The sequence below is a fragment of the Erpetoichthys calabaricus genome, chromosome 3, assembly GCF_900747795.2.
Source record: "Erpetoichthys calabaricus chromosome 3, fErpCal1.3, whole genome shotgun sequence".
In the NCBI taxonomy this organism is placed as follows: Eukaryota; Metazoa; Chordata; class Cladistia; order Polypteriformes; family Polypteridae; genus Erpetoichthys; species Erpetoichthys calabaricus.
The window spans coordinates 52,638,557-52,651,245 of record NC_041396.2 but is presented as its reverse complement, the minus strand read 5'-3'; the positions used below and the strand labels follow the sequence as shown (position 1 = coordinate 52,651,245).

The window sequence follows — 12,689 nt, the reverse complement described above, 5'->3', positions numbered from 1 at the left end:
TCTCTTTTGTCTTCTAAATGTGCCGATTAAGACGAGCCAGCAAGCAGCCGGCTATTCCATCCCCCACCGTTGCAGAGCGTTCACTAAGTTTTCCCAGCTCTTGCCTTGTTTGATTATCTGGGAGTGACTGAACTGCTAGAGTTTTAGTGTGGAAATAATAGATCGCTATTTGAAACACACACAGTTCTACAGCAATCTGTGTAAACACATTTTTAAAACAGAAACGTTTTTCATATTTTAGTAGTAAATGACAAAATGTAGGCATAAACTGTATAAGGTATGAAGCCTGAAGTCCAAAGATCAAGTAAAAACACTTCCACAAAAGGTTCAAGACTGATACAATATCTTCTGTGGCGTAGCGGTAAGATTTGCTGACTTGTAATTGAGAGTCCCCGGTTTGATCCCCACTCACTCCTATATTTGCCGTTTTCAGTAGTGAGCTCCTCTTTTTGTTAATATTATACAGTACACACATACGTTTGGTTTGCGTCTGTAACACACGGTGTGCATTTATAGGACTTGTAAAAGTTACCGTTTTTTTTAACTTTTATTCTCTCTAAATCACGATCACGATACATACTACCCCACCCCCACCAGGGATCTGACACTGTTATTTTTTATTTGAAACAGAATAACTGGAGATGTGAGTGGTGTTTTGAGACAATGGAACTGGACATTCTCTCATCTGGAGGGATAAAAGCTGACACACAAACGCTGGCGAATCTGACTTCTTCGTATCTCACCGTCACTTGATTTTTTTATTCGGTTTTATTGAGTGTTCCTGCTCATGCTGAATTAAGAGTGCACCTTATGGTGAATGATGTCAAAACAACAAAAAAACACAGACGTAGGTATATATGATATTTGGAATTATTCGTTTTATGACCTGTATAGTACATTTCGGAAAACTTTGTGGCACGGATACAACATTATTCATATTATTCTTATTCATTCGCATAACATCTTGCGTTTTGTAATCAGTGAATGCGTATTTTTTTTCCCGATCTTGCCAGTCCCCACATGTTGCTGTATGCTGTTTTTTTTTGTATACTCCAGGACATGCAGAGGATAGAATAGTACAGAGCAGTAAGTTCAGCGTTATATGCAATAATCAGATTCAAATGTTAACTGTTCACACACACGCAAGGATAGTCTTTCCTACATTTACAACGTGAGTACCTGTTACAATGTACACGCTTCTCTCTATGCTGTGGTTCCTATTCCACACCTGAAAGAAAGAGACAATATATGTGAAAACATCATCGCACTAATGCAATATTATATGAAAACGAACAGCGTCAGATCGGGTGTGGATTTATGTTGGCGCTATTACTGAAAGAAAAAAAGATCAACATATGCGTTGATCCAGCAGAACTGAATAAGCTCACGTGCTCTAGCATCCCCACCCCCGATCTGACTCTAAGAAACAGCGCAAGTACAGACGCAAACCAAGTGTGATCAAGATTTCCCGGTTCGATCTCACTCACTCCTATATTTGCCGTTTTCAGCACTGAATAAGCTCACACACTCTAACACTCCCCCCCCCCTCCGCCCCCCAAAAGAGCAGCTTACTACTGAAAACGGACATAAAATTTATAAATTGGTATGCACTGTAAATCATTAAGTTTAAAATGTCGATCGCGGTTATTTCTGTTAATTAATTCATGCTTTTTACTTAGAGTCAGAACAGGAGCTTGTTCAGCTTATTCAGCTTCTGATCTGACTCAAACGGCGCCAGTATAACTTCACACCCAACCTGACACTGTTCGTTTTCAAATAATATTGCATTACTTCGACGATGTTTTCTGATTGGTACTATTCACGTCATAAATGATTTCTTCACATATATTTGTCTCTTTCTTTTTTAAAATGTGCGTTGTAGCACGCAGCAACTGGCAACCTTCATGTTCTTGCGCACACTGAATAAGACAGCGCTATATGCAATCATCAGATTCAAATGTTAACAGTTAACAGTTAACAGTTATATAGCACGGAATGGAAATCAGCAGTTCTTAGCATTGCACCACGCAAGCTGTCATATCAACCGCCTACTGTAACTTGCTTTCTTTTTTCTTCGGTTATATTCTTGAATAAAAGTGCACTTGTTTTATTATACTTTTACATGGGGTAGGGAAGGATCCTGAACACGACTCAGACAATGAAAAGTGAATTAAAAAAAAAACAAAACAAAGCTAACCTTTGCAAATATCATAAATTACACCGGCTGTTACATACTGAAATCAAATGTATCTTTTTATTCTAAAATAGTAAAAATAAGAACACTTCACATCTCATAAGGGAGTCATGCAGGATCGAACTCATGACCTTCTGATTACCAGTCAGCAACTGATACTGTTGCGCCATGGCGGCAATAATAGTAAATAGGTGTCAATGTCCCACACTAAGGCAGCTTTTTTTGGCGGCGGCTTTTTTTTTTTTGTACCTTTTGTAAAGTGTTTCTTTGATATTTGGACTTCAGGCTTCATACATTATATAGTTTATGCCTACATTTTGTCATTTGTTACTAGAATATAAAAAACATTTCTGTTTTAACAATGTGTTTACACAGATTACTTCAGAAACGCAACACACATGAAATGCGTGTGTTCCAAATAGTGATTTATTATTTCCATTCTAAAACTCCACTCACTCCCAGATAATCAATCAAGGCATGAGCTGGGAAAAGCTCGTTTACGATCTAAGTCGGTGGGGGGATGGAATAGCCGGCTGCTGGCAGCATGTCTTTATCAGTACATTTAGATGACAAAAGACGCTGGCAGAGAGGTGAGAACGGTTTTAAGAAGCGATTTAAGGTGGGCCGGATCTACAAGTTTTTTCGTAGGCTCTGGTAATTCTAGTGTTAAACGATTCCATGTCTTGGTGGGTTTGTGTAGCTTATTGTCAATATCTTTACACCTGTTTTTAAGACTTATTGACTGAAACGGGCTTTCACGAAAAAAGTTAGGGCTTTGCTACAGGATACACCCTCCACAAGTTAAGGAAGTAAAAATAAAAGTATATATTTCTGTTTTATTTAAACCTTTTAAGTTCGTATGCATAGCCCCATTTGGCTGTTTTAGTTTTTTTTTTCTTTCTTCAGTAATATTCAGTAATATTTAATATTTAAGAAAAAGAACATATGCATTTTACTTTTTTTGTATCTCTTTAGTAATATTTTAGTGTAAAAGGATAACCAGTATTTAAACCTTTTATGTTACTTTATAAAGTTATTTTACACAATGTTGAAAAATTAATAAGAAAGCTACATATTTTGGCAGCTGCTGCTTTACTTTTCAATGAAATGAAAAAAGCTCTCCAAGAGAAAACCTCAATGAAGGAGAAACCCTCATTTATAAAGGTTTGCTGCAGATGACTTAACTGAAAATAAATGAATAGTTCCTATGTGTATAATACATATTTATCTATTTTACTTATGCTTTTATTCCAGCAACTTGCAACATCTGAGGTACAATTTGTTACATTACTTTTGTTTTTTGCAACACAGGCAGGTGAAGTGACTTCCTCAGGGTCACACAGTGGTGTCAGTACCAGGATTTGAACTGACAAGCTCCGGGTTTGCTGAAATATTACTGAAGAAAGAAAAAAAACAAAAACGGGCAAATGGGGCTATGCATACAAATGTCCATCCATCCATTATCCAACCCGCTATATCCTAAATACAGGAGCCAATCCCTGCCAACACAGGGCACAAGGCAGGAAACTAACCCCGGGCACGGTGCCAGCCCACCGCAGGGCGCACACACCCACACACCAGGGACAATTTAGAATCGCCAATGCACCTAACCTGCATGTCTTTGGACTGTGGGAGGAAACCGGAGTACCGGGAGGAAACCCAGACAGACACGGGGAGAACATTCAAACTCCACGCAGGGAAGCGAACCCGGGTCTCCTACCTGGCACCTTTCACTGCGCCACCATGCCTCCTGCATACAAACTTAAAAGGTTTAAATAAAACAGAAATATATACCTTTATTTTTACTTCCTTAACTTGTGGAGGGTGTATCCTGTAACAAAGCCCTAAGTTTTTTCATGAAAGCCCCTTTCAGTCAATAAGCCTTAAAAACAGGTGTAAAGCTAAACTTGCAGCACCGCTATTCAATTACACTTGCCTAACGCCTCTCCTAAGGGGACATACTGTGGGATCTGGGCATCAGTCAAAGCACCAATCACAGGCCCGATTAGAAAGCGGGAAGCTGTGATTTGTCGTCTCCCTCCCATGTAACAATCACAGCCCGTGTTACAATGCACTATGTATGTATGTATATATGTATATATGAAGAGGATGGATAGATGGATGTATATGTGTGTGTTTATGTATGTGTGTATATGTGTGTATATATATATGTTGATATGTGTATATATATATATATGTATATATATGTGGATGTGTATATATATATATATATATATATATATATATATATATATATGTATATGTAGATATGTGTATATATGTATATATGTATATGTATATGTATATATATGTTTACATAACCTCTTTAACACACTACTTCTCCGCTGCGCAGCGCGGGTATTTTGCTATATATATATATATATATATGTGAATGTATGTATGTATGTATGTATATATGTATGTCTATATTTATATATATATATATATATATATGTGCATATGTATATATATGTGTATATATATGTAGATATGTATATATTTATATGTATATATATGTACATATGTATATATATATGTAGATGTGTAAATTTGTATATGTACAGTAATCCCTCCTCCATCGTGGGGGTTGCGTTCCAGAGCCACCCGTGAAATAAGAAAATCCGCGAAGTAGAAACCATATGTTTATATGGTTATTTTTATATTGTCATGCTTGGGTCACAGATTTGCGCAGAAACACAGGAGGTTGTAGAGAGACAGGAACGTTATTCAAACACTGCAAACAAACATTTGTCTCTTTTTCAAAAGTTTAAACTGTGCTCCATGACAAGACAGAGATGACAGTTCCGTCTCACAATTAAAAGAATGCAAACATATCTTCCTCTTCAAAGGAGTCAGGAGCAGAGACTGTCATAAAGGCAGAGGAAAATCAATAGGGCTGTTTGGCTTTTAAGTATGCGAAGCACCGCGGCACAAAGCTGTTGAAGGCGGCAGCTCACACCCCCTCCGTCAAGAGCACAGAAAGAGAGAGAGAGACAGAGAAAAACAAGCAAGCAAAAATCAATACGTGCCCTTCGAGCTTTTAAGTATGCGAAGCACGGTGCAGCATGTCGTTTCAGGAAGCAGCTGCACAAAAGATAGCAACGTGAAGATAATCTTTCAGCATTTTTAGACTAGCGTCCGTATCGTCTAGGTGTGGGAACAGCCCCCCTGCTCAATCCCCCTACGTCAGGATCAGAGAAAGTCAGCGCAAGAGAAAGAGAAATGTAAGCTGGGTAGCTTCTCAGCCATCTGCCAATAGCGTCCCTTGTATGAAATCAACTGGGCAAACCAACTGAGGAAGCATGTACCAGAAATTAAAAGACCTATTGTCCGCAGAAACCCGCGAAGCAGCGAAGAATCCGCGATATATATTTAAATATGCTTACATATAAAATCCGCGATGGAGTGAAGCCGCGAAAGGCGAAGCGCGATATAGCGAGGGATTACTGTATATATATGTATATGTAGATATGTGTATATGTAGATATGTATATATATGTATATGTATATACAGTATATGTTTACATAACCTCTTTAACACACTACTCCTCCGCTGCGAAGCGCGGGTATTTTGCTAGTCTATACTAATAAAAGGCAAAGCCCTCAATGACTCACTCACTGACTCACTCATCACTAATTCTCCAACTTCCCGTGTAGGTAGAAGGCTGAAATTTGGCAGGCTCATTCCTTACAGCTTACTTACAAAAGTTAAGTAGGTTTCATTTCAAAATTCTACGCGTAACGGTCATAACGGTCGACAATGTCCGCCATGTTAAACTTTCTTATTTATGGCCCCATCTTCACGAAATTTGGGAGGCGGCTTCCCTGCGCTAACCAAAACCGATGTACGTACTTATTTCGGTGGTATGACGCCACTGGTGGCCGCCATATTGAACTTTTCAACGGTCTTTATTAGTTATGGGCCCATCTTCAAGAAATTTGGTACGCAGGTACCCAACGCTAACTGAATCCTACTTACGTACATATATACGTCCATAGCCTGGAGCTCGGTCGCCGTGTGAGGCAGCGTTGGGTCCCCCATCCCCACGCCTCCCACGTAGTTGGCTGCCTGCCTATATAAGGCCATCCGTCGCTCCAGTCTCTTCATTCCCTTCCATGCTTCGCCATGGTATTCATGTCTCCCTGCTGATAACTGCAGCCTTTTTATTTAACCCACGGCTTCTCCGCTGTTTTATTGTTCATTTATTATGATTATAGTTCTTGTGTAAGTATTTTAGACTTAGTTTACATTGTTCAGGTACCCATTTCCTTTATCGTTCCAACCGTACCCCCATTAACATGTCTATCGAGATGATCACCATCGATCAAAGAACTGTCACTTACCGAGTGGTTTCCATGCCTGGAGATGGCGCCTGCCTTTTCCATTCTCTGTGTTACATATTGCACGGCCATATCAGGCTCACTCTTGATATGTGGAGGAACATTGTGTCTCATGTATTGAATGACTGGGACAGGTTCAAGGTGTGGACTGATGACGGTACAGGAGATAATTATACTACGCAGGAGCACCATAAAAGTGAAATGCTTAAGCCCTTCACCTGTGGTTCTGCATGTGAGTTGATGGCTGCCGCTGAATTGTTCGGCTGTCGCTTTCAAGTGTACCGAAATGGCCCAATATTTTACACCTTTGGACAACCGCCAATGCCTCTTATACATCTTAGATTCACAGGTGACGATTTGAGTAGTGGACACTTTGATGTTTATGAATGTTTAAACTCTCAAAAGCTGGATGTGAAGTTATCGATGAAACCAATTTTAATTCAAACGCCTCCAATTTCCAGTAAGGCTCTGCTTCGCAATGACAATTAATAAGTCTCAGGGACAGACCCTACAAAAGGTTGGCATTGATTTGAGGCAAGATTGCTTTTCACATGGCCAGCTATATGTTGCATGCTCAAGAGTAAGCTCAGCGCACAGCCTGGTCATATTACAACTGGAGGGCAGAACTGACAACGTGGTATACAAAGAGATCCTTAACAAATAATTATTGGTATATTTTCCCTCAGTTTAAAAAGGTTTACTTTTCTTCTTAATAAAAATTTTAAAGCAGTACTTCGCTGCTGTGAAGCGTGGGTATTTTGCTAGTTATTAATAAAAAACATGCTTTTCTTTTTTCACCCAATACTAAAGCGATGGTGCTTGTCGTATGCGTGCAACGGAGAACTATGGTGTCATGGTGGTCAGTGTATCCACCTCTCAACTCTATGGACCTGTGCTGTGTTCCCAGATCTGTCACCATTGCCTAGGGTGTTAACTTAGTTGTAAACCATACATTAGCTGACTGTTCAAAACAGTTACTTAATAGATTTAATTGTTAAAAAAATTTTTTTTTTTCATTCAGGGCCCCTCCAGATGCTGATACTTTCATTCCTTTGTGTCCATTGCCTGCAATACCATGGTATGTAAATAATTGATTTATAGAGATTATATGTATTTTCGTTGCAAGAATTTATTTCTTTTCATTATAAAATTTTTGAAAACATCATCCAAATATGAAACAAATCTTACTACTTACTATACATTTGAAGAATAAATGCAAGAATAGCATGTAGAAAATCAGCAGTGAAATGAAAAAGACACTTCTCGAGATTTTTGACAGGGAACACCAAAGAATTCTCAACAAAATTGACAAAAGGCCTAGTGGAAGAGATTAAACACATAAGTTCAAGACAGAACCATTGACAAAAACACAATGAGAGTCAGATTGTGAAAACATTTGCAAACAAACACATTTCTGCAGGTAGAACAAGAAATTGGGACATGCGTTGGTTAAAAACCCAAGCATATGCAGAAGAGGACAGGCCATCTAGACTGGGTTAGACAAGAGGACGTTAATCAGGAGGAGCAGAGTCAGAATCAGCCTGTTTTCTGTACGGCTGATTGAAAGGGGCTTGGGCTGTGCAAATTTCTGTAGTCCAATGGTTAGTCAAGAACAAAATCTATAGGGATTGAAGCTTACCAGGCTGTGCAGACGTACATAATGTGGAAGCTGTTGATAGCCTGAAAGGACTCCGATAACACAGATGAGAGGAAGAAGAGGGAGGTGGTTGAATATCATCACCTGTCTCTCAGATAGAATAAAAAAGGACAGGAAATGAAAAAGAACAATTGTCAGAAAGGTGCTCACCTGCACCTTTGTTCAGGCATATGCTTGGAGCTAGAAAAACTAGACAGTTTCCATTTATAGGATGAATGAGAAACTCAGAGAAACAACTACCTAAACAAAAAAGCAAACTAACAAAGCAACTTTTAGATGACAACAATCTTATACTAGATAGATCATGCAGCCCCTCCTTACTCCAGGAATACATGTCCCTAAAACCTGAAAATAAAAAGAAACAAAACAAGCAAATTTGCTGGGCTTCCTGCCCAGATTTATTAGACAACATCAGTTACATTAATTGTTGGGAAATTACTCATCAGGCACACAAATTAAAAATATACAAAGAAAGAAAGAAAGAAACAGTACCAAATACCAAAAACTGCTGTTGCTTAACCTTGATTTTTAGCAGCGGCAGTAAGACTAAGCAGCAAAAAGCATGTGGTGTCATTCCTTAATAGAATCTAACACTTGACTAAAATAAGCAGAGCTAAATGCAAAGGGATTTTTAAAAACCCATAAAAGGCTTGCTTTGTTTACTCAAAAGTGAGTGCCTTCTTACACAAACTATCTCCCACTGAGCAAACAAAAAACAAAACAGTGCTAAAAAACAGCACATAAAATAATTGTCAGGTTTTCCAAAACAAATGCACAAAGGAAAAGAATTGCTAAGAAATAGCAAAATGTAAAGCAGTAAAAATGAGGGCATCTGAATCTCTAAATAGGTCAGACAAACTGATAATTTGCGTGTTTCAGAGTCCCTTTTACAGGGGAAAATGAACACAGTGATGTCACATTCTTACACATGTGCTCACGCCATACAACATTCATTGACTTTAGTTCAGCTTTCAACACCATCATCCCTAAGAAGCTCATACAATAGTTGGGTCAGCTAGGCTACAACACCTCCCCTACGCAACTGGGGACTGGGCTAGACTTCCTGACAGAGAGACCCCAGGTAGTCTGTGTTGAGAACACCATCTCCAATACCAGCATGCTGAGCACTGGTGCCCCCCAGAGCTGTGTACTCAGCCCACTTCTGTTGACCCTGCTGACTCATGATTATATGGCTGCGTACAGCTCTAACAACATCATTAGGTTTACGGCTGACACAGCAGTGGTAAAGCTCATCGGCAATGGAGATGAGTCAGCTTACAGAATGGAGATATGATGGTTGGCGGACTAGTGCCAGTGCAAAAATCTGTCCTTTAATGTGGACAAGATAAAAGAGACGATTGTTAACTTCAGGAAATCCCATTCTGTCCACACCCCATTGCACATTGAACGCTCTGCAGTAGAAGAGAACCAAATTCCTTGGTGTGCACTTGGCAGCTGACTTTACTTGGTCAATAAACAAAACCTCCATAGCCAAGAAGGTGTAACAGTGTCTCCACTTCCTTCAGCGGCTGAAGAAGGCAAGACTACCTCTCATCATTCCCACCACATTCTACAGAGGCACCATCAAGACCATGTTACTTTTGGGAACTGCAATGTCTTCGACTGTCCTCCAATGGTTTGGGTACACTTCAGAAAAAAGCATTGGGTCCTCTCCGCCCTCCATTCAAGACATCTTTGTAAACCATTTTATCTTACAGCATTGTGAAGGACCACTCTCACCCCTCCCACAGTCTCCTTGTCTCACCCCTATCTGGCAGAGGGTATTGTAGCATCCGAACCAGCTCTGCCAGGTTCTGCACCAGCTTCTACCCCTTGGCTGTCCGGACTCAACTTTATGCTGACCCCCTGCCCTCAGATCTGCATATACAGTATATGCAGTACATTTGTTACACATGTCACTACTGTTGTTTTTTATTATTAGTTTTACTATTATTTATTATGTATTTATTACTATTTCAAATTATCACTATATATTCTCTTATGTATTATTTACTACATTTTTGTTTACCTATTTAATTATAGTACAGTATAGTTCTTTATATGTCTTGCACTTGTCCTGTGTTTATGTATATTTTGCATAACGGTTCTGAGGAATGTTATTTTGTATCATTGTATGCTGCAATGCTGTGTATAGAAGGTATTACAATAAAGCCACTTGACTTGTAATCACAATGATCATCATAATGACGTCACAAGGGGATGTCTATTTAGTCACAAAACATGTAGGACAACAAAAGGAATAAACATCAAAAACACTTAAAAATAATGTAGAAATACAGTGGATAACAGATCTGACTGTAAATTATTGTGTGATACTGTGAACTCCATGAATACTAAAACACAAAACACAAGATGGATACAAATAAAAATCTCTAAACTCTGGGGAAAAAAAAATCTTGAAAACCATGCAAGTCCCAAGATCTTACCATTTGCTTTAATACAAGATACAATTATAACAGCAGTTGCAAATCCTTGCGCTTAATCAGTTTAGTGTGATGCATCATGGTAAATTGCTATTATTAATATAATTATGCCAAAAGCAATTTCATTCTTTATTCCAAATTAACTTATTAATATTCTGATCATAATTAGGTGTGTCAGCTGTAGAATTACCACACCTGTGGCTACGCCATCCATTTAGTTTTGGTAAAAATTATGTTTTTTTTCTATTACCATTTTTGTGTGCATCCTAAAACATATAACTTCTGTACTTTGTTTTCAAAGCAAACCATACTCAGAAAAAGAAAAGATTCGTCAACAAAACGAAGAAGTGAATGATGTAAAGCTGCTTGATAAGTGGAGAGCTGCTACACCCATATTAAACTCCATCTTATTCAGTGAAGGTGGCAGAAAGTAAATCATTTATAGTGAATAACTAGCATCAAAAGAGTATATTTTTAAATGGAATGTTTGTGCCAAGTAAGGGGTTTCACAGCTTGAAATACTATACTAAAAATTATTATATCCATCATATAACTTTATGTAAGATAATTTAAAATGTATATGTACAGTGAAAAATAAAGAGAATCTTAGAAAATCAATGTTTTGACTTTTGAGATGCTGTTATGCTCTTAGCATTTTTTTGTTTGCTTTTGTTTTGTTTTTTTTTTCAAAATGAAATTTAACTTTAATTTTTTTTCCCACATATTAATATACTGTCTTTTATATATTTCTATAAATATACTAGCCAAAGTACCCGCTGTTGCCCAGGTATATTTGTAGAATGGGGTAAGGAAAGAAAACAAAGATTTATGTGTTTTTAAAAATGGTGACTCTGTTGTTATTGCTAGCTGTCCCATCCATCATCCACAGTGCCTGTATTTCAATGTCTCAGCTCTCTTGAGTCGAGAATTTGTTCTTTTTCGGTTTGATTGGATTACAGTCATGTCTGACTCTCCTCTTAGTTCAAGGTGGACAGTTTGTAGTGCTTAAACTATGCAGAAAAGCCAATAAAGTAGGAGTTAAACAACATCCCTTTGGTTCTACTTTGAGTTGCACTGCATTTTCACTCTCGATCAAGTCAACAACAACAACAACATTTATTTATATAGCACATTTTCATACAAAAAGTAGCTCAAAGTGCTTTACATAATGAAGAAAAAAAGAATAAAAGACAAAAAAGAAATTAAAATAAGACAACCTTAGTTAACATAATAAGGAGTAAGGTCCGATGGCCAGGGTGGACAGAAAAAACAAAAAAAAACTCCAGAAAGCTGGAGAAAAAAATAAAATCTGTAGGGGTTCCAGGCCACGAGACCGCCCAGTCCCCTTTGGGCATTCTACCTAACATAAATGAAATAGTCCTCTTTGTAGTTAGGGTTCTCACGGAGTCACTCCGTCTCACCCAATACCCCGCTGCAAAAGCACACAATACTCCTTTTTATATTGCAGTAGACAGAAGCAGCTTAATTTAACTCTGGTCATTTTATCTGCTGGTCTGCCTTCAGTCTGTTGGGAAGTTTCACTTGCTCTGAGTCAGCAGATGGCACTGGTGTACAAACTGTAGAAGACAAAAAAAAAATAAACCCACTGGGAACCCCAGGGTCTAAATGCTGGGTTACAAAGTAGTCTATCTTGTCCATCTGGTCCTAGAGAGTAACTATGTAAAATTTTGCCCAGGTCAAAAGGTGTAAGATTTATGTAGGGAACAGACAGACATTCTATTTTATATATATATAAGCAGCGAAACCTGACATTGAGCAATAACAAGTCTGCGATGCCCATAGATGTCCGGGGCTGCACATATGTGATATTGAATGGATCAGTGTTTGTCTACCTGGTGCTAAGAGCCATGAGTTTAAGCCCATTTGTAATGGGGATCGGAGCTTCCGTGCTTGCACTGATTAAGTCCCTGCCCTTTGTACACAACACCCATCACTACTGCAGATTGGATGGTTTAGTGAGGGCCTTGCATCAGCCCTGCTGCAGTCGCTTGGGACCGCTGGACGAGCACCTAAAAGACAATCAAACTGGACT

The 12,689-nt window shown here is 38.6% G+C and overlaps 1 protein-coding gene across 2 annotated transcripts in view; it reads left to right on the top strand.

The window, feature by feature from the left end:
• The window catches only part of LOC114649652 (spermatogenesis-associated serine-rich protein 1), a 35,996-nt gene extending 24,743 nt beyond the window's left edge, over positions 1-11,253 (top strand). For both annotated transcript variants that reach the window (XM_028799113.2, XM_051925582.1), the window contains exons 6-7: positions 7,557-7,613; positions 10,938-11,253. In XM_028799113.2, coding sequence (XP_028654946.1) covers positions 7,557-7,613; positions 10,938-11,070 — 190 coding nt within the window. In that variant the 3' untranslated portion in view covers positions 11,071-11,253. The remainder of the gene's footprint in view (positions 1-7,556; positions 7,614-10,937) is intronic.
• The last annotated feature ends 1,436 nt before the right edge of the window (positions 11,254-12,689 follow it).